We start from the raw sequence: 7,470 nt of genomic DNA, 5'->3' as shown, positions 1-7,470 counted from the left end.
GGCCAGCCAGCCCCCCCCCCCCCCCCCCCCCGCTCACGGGGTCTCACCCCCCCCCCGAGGCTCCCAGGCCTGCCCAAGGGCTCAGAAGGAGCGGGTCCTTTCCTTATCCGCACAGCACAGACGCTGGGGCCGCTCATTTCCAGTCCCGTTTAATAAGACGCGTGAGGCCGGTTTCTCTCTCGGAGCACCAATGGCGGCCTCCGGCTTCAGAAGCCCAGCGGGTGGGTGGCCACGGGGCCCTTGTTCTGCACCAGGGCGTCAGAGATCAGCTTCATGTCGGCGAAGGATTCCTCCCACCGGGGGGACGTGGCTTCCTGCAGAGAGGCCCGCACTCTCTGGAACGCCTGTGAGAGGGACAGACACACACAAGGACCCCCCGCCCGGCTGATGAGGCAGCCCTGGCTGTCCGGAGGCAGACATGTCCCCGCAAGGAGAGGAAGCACGCCTCCCATGGCTGCCTGTTCTTCCGGACGGGCACTCAAAACACAGGCCACGCCCTTCCAGTTAGAACAGATACATGGCAGTCCTTCTTCACCCAAAGAGTGATGAACACATGGAATTCGCTGCCACAGGAGGGGGTGGCGGCTACAAGCACGGACGGCTTCAAAAGGGAATGAGATAAGCATATGGAGCAGAGGTCCATCAGTGGCTATTAGCCACAAGGTATAGACAGGGGCTCTGGGGCAAGGGATGCTCTGTCATCTTGGTACTTGGGGGGGGGTCAACAGTGGGAGGGCTCCTAGTGTCCTGGCCCCACTGCTGGACCTCCTGATGGCCCCTGGTATTTCTGGCCACTGTGTGACACAGGAGTGTTGGACTGGATGGGCCACTGGCCTGATCCAACATTGGCTTCTCTTATGTTTTTATGTTCTTATACCTCCCTGGCTCACGGCGAGGGGGATCGCTGGGGAAAAGCATCCCAAAGGACAAATGAACGGGGCTCCCCCCTGTCACATTCCTAGGAGGTTATATATCAAAAAGAAAGTTCACGGGAGGAGATTGTTTCACTATAAAAACACTCCGTGGCTAAATTACAAACAAAACTAAGTAATTATATTTGTATAAGTTAACTCAAACAATTCAAGTTCAGTAAGTATGTATGTTTTGGCAACTGGGGATATAGTACAGATGTTATAAATTGTGGATATGATATAGAAGTCTATTTTTAGCTTCACAGCTGAAGAGTACCGGCTAGCTGAAGAAGCAGAAAGCAGACGCGGCACTGAAGCCAGCCGTGCATAGCTGCTGCTCCTGCAGACGTGGAGGAGCTTTTGTTCTCCTGAAGCTCTTCATACAAAGGATTGATGGACTTTATTCAGAGTTTTTCCTTCGTATTAAGTACATTTTGATCCTAGCTCTTTAAGAACACAGAAGGGTGTCTGTTAAATTTGATAAGAATTTGAATTGACTTGACTTATACAAGTATAATTACTTAGTTTTGTTCATAATTTAGCCACGGAGTGTTTTTATAGTGATACATTCTTAGGAGGGGCAAACCTAGAGTCTCTGCTCAGCAGCCCAAGATTTCGGAGGCCTCAGCAGCCTCGGGGGGGCGGGGGGGCACCACTGACCCAAGAGTGAGACAGCAAGAGCCAGCCGGCCGGCCGGCCACCCCTTTTAGAAACAGACACTTCGGGACCCAAGCCATGGGGTGGGGAACAAGAACCTCACGGAAGGGCCAACAGGCAGCCGCGACCCTCCCCACCAGCACTTCTCCGAGGGCTCCAGGAGTCCCTGTGGCAGGAGACGGCGCTCGGGTGGGGAGGAACAGGCCAGCCCACCTCTCCCCAAACAAGGGGGCTGCCTGCAAGAACTGTGCTCAGACTTCGCCCCACATTCCTTTCTAGGGTGGTTCACTGCCAGAGGGTGTTGTGATGGGCACAGGGAGCTTTGGAATTTATTTGGACTTTCTGTCCTCCCTCCCCTCAGGAAGGAGAGGTCCGTCAGTGGCTACTAGTCCAATGCTCCCTCTAAGCTGTGGAGTCTCCTGAGCAAAAATTCTACTTTGTGAGTTATTGGCATTAAAGTTGTGAGTAAGCGATTTAGCTACTGCGTAGATTAGTTTGCTCTGGAGCCATCCTTCCCCAGCGAAGGCAAAAACCTGTGAGCTGGAGGCTAAAAATCTGTGAGCTAGCTCACACTCACTCATCTTAGAGGGAACACTGTACAAGTCATGCTGACTTAGGGGAACCTCCACACTCAGAGGCAGTCGACCTCTGAATCCCAGAGCCCGGAGGCCACATCAGGCGAAGGCCTCGGCCTCTCTGCCCTGTTGCTGGCCCTCCAGAGGAACTGGCTGGCCCCTGTGTGAGACGGGAGGCTGGACTAGAGGGACCCTCACTGGTCTGGCCCAGCAGGGCTCTTCTGGTGTCCTTCTCAGGGGAAGGCCTCGGACTCTCTGCCCTGCTCCTGGCCCTCCAGAGGAACTGGCTGGCCCCTGTGTGAGACGGGAGGCTGGAGTAGATGGACCCTCAGTGGTCTGACCCGGCAGGGCTCCTCTGAGGTTCCTCTCAGGGGAAGGCCTCGGCCTCTCTGCCCTGCTCCTGGCCCTCCAGAGCAACTGGCTGGCCCCTGTGTAAGATGGGAGGCTGGACTAGATGGACCCTCAGTGGTCTGATCCAGCAGGGCTCTTCTGAGGTTCTTATGAGGGCCTCTCTGCCCTGTTGATGGCCCTCCAGAGGAACGGATCGGCCCCTGTGTGAGATGGGATGCTGGACTAGAGGGACCCTCACTGGTCTGACCCAGCAGGGCTCTTCTGACGTTCTTCTCAGGGGAAGGCCTCGGCCTCTCTGCCCTGTTCCTGGCCCTCCAGAGGAACTGGTTGGCCCCTGGGAGGCTGGACTAGAGGGACCCGCCCTGGTCTGACCCAGCAGGGCTCTTCTGGTGTCCTTCTCAGGGGAAGGCCTCGGCCTCTCTGCCCTGTTCCTGGCCCTCCAGAGGAACTGGTTGGCCCCTGGGAGGCTGGACCAGATGGACCCTCCCTGGTCTGACCCAACAGGGCTCTTCTGAGGTTCTTATCAGGGGAAGGCCTCGGCCTCTCTGCCCTGTTGTTGGCCCTCTGGAGGAACTGATCGGCCCCTGTGTGAGACGGGAGGCTGGACTAAGTGGACCCTCCCTGGTCTGACCCAGCTGGGGCTCTTCCTAGGAGGTTGTTATGCTCTTATGCCTACTCAGCCTGGCAGTGGCTCTCCCGGGCCTCAGACAGAGGTCTTCCGCATCACCGACTGCCCGTGGTCCTTTTAAGCTGGAGATGCTGCTGGGAACTGAAGCAGGGCCCAGTTCAAGCAAGACTAGAGCGCCTGCAGGCCTCGGTGGGTCAGCTGGGGCGTGGCCTGGGGGGGGAGGCTCATCAGCGGGGGGGGGGTTTCACTCAGGGAGGAGGGCGGCGGAGCCTTTGAAGAGGCCCCCAATCCCTGGCAACTGCAACTAAGGGAGGGGGGAGGGAAGGGGGGCATTTCCTGCCCGGTCCTGCCCAGGGAGCCTGCAAACGGAAAGGGGGGTGGGGAGAGGCTGAGCAGCCCGTGGGCAGTGAGGAGGAGGAACAAAGGGGCGGGGGGGGGAAGCCCTGCACAGGCCAAGGCCTGTCAGGGCAGAACCAGCACCCGGGCAGCAGCTGGGGAGACTTCGGGCTGGGCGGGGATGCAAAGGGAGTGCCGCCTGGCTTGGAGAACCAGGGTTGCCACGGAGCTGGTGGGGCGGGAGAGTGGCGGGGGGAAATGCGGGGGCCGGGATGGACCCCGGGATGGAATCAGGACATTGCTCCTGGCCACATAGCCAGAAACGATGTCACCACATCGTGGGATGCTCTAGGATTGACCCGAATCCATAGAGTTCCAACTGAATCCTAAGATGACATCACTGCTGGTAACGTGGTCAGGAATGACATTATCATGTCCCGGGGCGCCATCCCGAGTCTGCACCGCCACCACCGCCCAGCCCATTGCAGGCCCCGTCCCCAGAACAGGGTGGGCCCCCTGCACAGCCCGGCCGCGATAGTCCTACCTCCCGGCACCAGGTCCGACAGAGAAGCTTCTCATGCTCGGCGGTGGGCTGCCTGAGAGACAGCGTCCGACTGGCCCTGCAAGAGCCAAAAGAGCGGGTGACCACCCCCACCTCCAAACCAGCTGCACGACGCGCCTCGCCTGCCAGGCTGCACGGGAAGCAGCACGGCCTGGCCTCCGGCCAAACTATCCAGCAGCCCCACCACACCGATCTGGTGACCTCTGCAGTCAGCAAAAATCTACATGTCAAAAAAGCCATCCTTGGATCCGGCCGAATTGGCCAACTATCGACCGGTTTCCAACTTGCCCTATTTGGGCAAGATAATAGAGAGGGCAGTGGCGATGCAGCTACGGGGCTTCCTGGATGACGCTTCCGTTTTAGATCCCTTCCAGTCCAGCTTCCGCCCGGGCCACAGGGCGGAGACAGCACTGGCCGCCCTCACAGATGACCTCCAGAGGCACCTGGATCGGGGCGAGGCGGCAGTGCTGCTGTTGTTAGATGTGTCAGCCATGTTCGACACGGTCGACCATCAGCTGCTGACCGACCACCTCAGCGACACCGGAGTCCAGGGACTGGCCTTGCAGTGGCTTGTCTCCTTTCTCCAAGACCGGGGACAGAGAGTGGCACTGGGGGGTCAGCTCTATCCCAAAGGCACCCACTGGAATGTGGAGTGCCTCAAGGGGCAGTCCTGTCCCCGATGCTTTTCAACATCTATATGCGCCCTCTTGCCCAGAGGCATGGGCTGGGTTGTCACCAATATGCGGATGACACCCAGCTCTATCTGTTGCTGGATGGAAGATCTAGGCCCAGCGCTACAAGCCGTGGCTGGCTGGCTTAGGGTGAGCCAGATGAAATTGAATCCGACGAAGACGGAGGTCCTGTCCCTGAGTCGGAGTGGTCCAAGGGTAGGGATCCCGCTCCCAACCTTCGACGGGGCGCCACTCGTGCCAGCGCCGGAGGTTAGGAGTCTGGGAGTGCTCCTGGATGCCTCCTTAACAATGGAGACCCAGGTAGCAGCTACTGCCTTTGGCTGATCAGGCAGTTGGTTCCCCTTCCTTGAACACAATGACCTGGCAACAGTGACCCACGCAATGGTCACCTCGAGATTGGATTACTGCAATGCTCTCTGCATGGGGCTGCCCTTGTCGCAGATCTGGAAGCTGCAGCTGGTGCAAAACGCCATGGCCAGGTTGTTGATGGGAATCCCGATTCGGGAGCACATCCAACCTGTATTAAAGACGTTGCACTGGCTGCCTATAGCGTACCGGGACCGCTTCAAGGAGGAGGAGGAGGACCTCGGCTTCTTCCGTCCTCCGTGGGCCCTCCCGGGAACCGGCCGGCCACTCTGTGCTGACCGAGGGGGGGGGCTCCTGGTGTGACCCAGCCAGGCTCTTCTAATGTTGCTACCCCACCCCCCTTCTCACCGGGACAAGACCACCGCCATGGTGTAGGAGTCGATGGCAGCATCTGCCACCCGCTTCAGAAGGAACTGCTTGTCTGTGGGGAGGAAGAAGAGACACGGGGTGGGGGTGGGGAGAAGGAGGAAGAAGAGACACGGGGTGGGGTGGGGAGAAGGGGGCAGGTGAGTGCGTGGGTCTTGTGCGGTGCGCACTCTGTCCGCTGCAAGCAGAATTACCCAACCCTGTGTTGCCTGGTCTCTGCATGCCAGCGACGGGCACTGAGGCCCTGCGTGGAACCACCGTGGGGTGACCCTCCGGACCCGCTCCCTCTCCCCTGGGCAGCACGAGGAGGAGCTGTGGGCATTCCCTGCCCTCCAAAGCCCATTCCCCCCCCCCGGGGAAGGCAGGATCCAGATCCCCTGGCTTGACAGAGGCTGCGTTTTCACGCGCACACACACGCTCACTCAGCAGGCTGGGACCTCTGACACGGTGGCACCAGGTGGCACCAGCTGGGGGTGGGAGTGGGCAGATCTCACCAGCAGGAGGACAGGAGTCGGGGTGGGACGGCCCCTTGGCGCACCCTTGCCCTGGATGGCCACGGTTGCCAGTGGTGCGGTGGGCAATGTCCACAGGCATCGCTGCTGGCCGAGTCCAAGTGGAGCCAACGACCAGCCCGGCGAGGGCCGCTTGGCTCTGCTTGATCCTGGGCCACTCGGACATCCCAGTCTGGGGGGGGGGGGCTGAAAGCGACAGAGGCCTTCGTGGACAAGCCGCGTGTGTGGGGGCAGGACAGCACCACCACCCACCACCCGTGTTCCCTGTAAGCTGAGTGAGTGTGAGCCAGCTCACAGTTTTTTAGCCTCTGGCTCAGGAAGGATGGGGCTCCAGAGCAAACTAATTGATGCAGCAGCCAAATCGCTCGCTCACAACTCCAATGGCAGTAGCTCACAAAGTAGGATTTCTGCTCACAAGACTCCACAGCTTAGAAGGAGCATTGCCCACCACCCACCCACACTCTTGACATGGAGAGCGACCCCTCGTGCCACCAGGTGGGGGGTGGGCGCCCTTCTGCCTCGGGTGGTGTGCCAGCCAGAGGTTGCGCATCCTGCCCTTCCCAGAGGAAACACCCCTGGGGTTGTGGTGCGTGAGACCCCGCAGGAAGTTCCCCACCCAAGGAGGAGGGAACACCCCCCTCCCCTCCGCGCGCCCACGTGCCTCTCCTCCCAGGACGGACTACCTGCCACCGCCGGGCCGTGGGTCAGGAGCAGGCTCTCCACAGCTTCCCCAAAGAGGTCGACGGCCCTGGTGACCTGGAGGGAGAAAGAGCGGAGGGAGGGGGGAGGGGGCTTGTCTCTCCCAGGGCAGACCAGCCCCAGAGGCAGGCTCCCGACCCCCCCCCAGCAGCCCCGTGTACAGCCCCTTCTTCTCCCGACGGAAGAGCTCTGCCCGTCTCAGCAGCAGGAGCCGCCGCCGCCGCCGCCAGCAGGTGCCAACCCCGTCCCAGTCCTGCTGCTGCCCCGAGGCCCCGCCCGCCCCGCGCCTCCTCGCCTCGCCTCGCCTCGCCTCGCCTCACCAGGGCAGCGCAGTCGTCCAGGTCCGGGTGCACGGCGCCCTGCAGGGAGAGGCCGGTGGGGAGACCAACCTTCCTGCAGGGGGAGGAGAGGAGGGAGGCGCGTTGGAGGCAGCCCCGTAGCTAGGGAATTCTTTGGGAGGGGGCCTCTGGGGGCCTACCAGCTAATTAAATGTAAGTACAGTGCAGGTGGTAAGTTTGGGGGCAGCCCAGGAGGGAGGGGGCCTAGAAGAAACACTAGGGGGCCGGGCCCCGTGGGCCCCATGTTAGCTACGGGCCAGGACTTTGAAGCTTGGGGGGGCAAGGGGGGCGGAGCCTGCCTCTCCCAGGATGCGGCCCCTGCTGCGTGCAGACCCCTCCGGCCCACCCCGGGAGCGCCGCTGCTCACCGCTTGGCTCGCGCCAGGACCTCCTTGCAGATGGCCTCCATCTCCCCCATGGGGCTGGAGAGCTTCTTCTGCAGGCTCCGGAGCTCCTCCCCGGCATGCTGCAGCGGGGG

At 61.0% G+C, this 7,470-nt stretch overlaps 1 protein-coding gene across 1 annotated transcript in view; it reads right to left on the bottom strand.

Moving 5' to 3' along the window:
* Positions 1-206: 206 nt before the first annotated feature.
* LOC107125630 (very long-chain specific acyl-CoA dehydrogenase, mitochondrial-like) overlaps positions 207-7,470 on the bottom strand; it is a 26,976-nt gene continuing 19,712 nt past the window's right edge. Inside the window, exons 14-19 of the mRNA XM_015429067.1 lie at positions 7,361-7,458; positions 6,976-7,048; positions 6,640-6,712; positions 5,427-5,499; positions 4,003-4,078; positions 207-344 (exon numbers count right to left, since the gene is read on the bottom strand). Coding sequence (XP_015284553.1) covers positions 207-344; positions 4,003-4,078; positions 5,427-5,499; positions 6,640-6,712; positions 6,976-7,048; positions 7,361-7,458 — 531 coding nt within the window. The remainder of the gene's footprint in view (positions 345-4,002; positions 4,079-5,426; positions 5,500-6,639; positions 6,713-6,975; positions 7,049-7,360; positions 7,459-7,470) is intronic.

This window comes from Gekko japonicus, unplaced genomic scaffold (genome assembly GCF_001447785.1).
Source record: "Gekko japonicus isolate JY-2015 unplaced genomic scaffold, Gekko_japonicus_V1.1 scaffold1727, whole genome shotgun sequence".
In the NCBI taxonomy this organism is placed as follows: domain Eukaryota; kingdom Metazoa; phylum Chordata; class Lepidosauria; order Squamata; family Gekkonidae; genus Gekko; species Gekko japonicus.
Note: the sequence above shows the minus strand (reverse complement) of the source record. Positions and strands in the feature narration are given on the sequence as shown.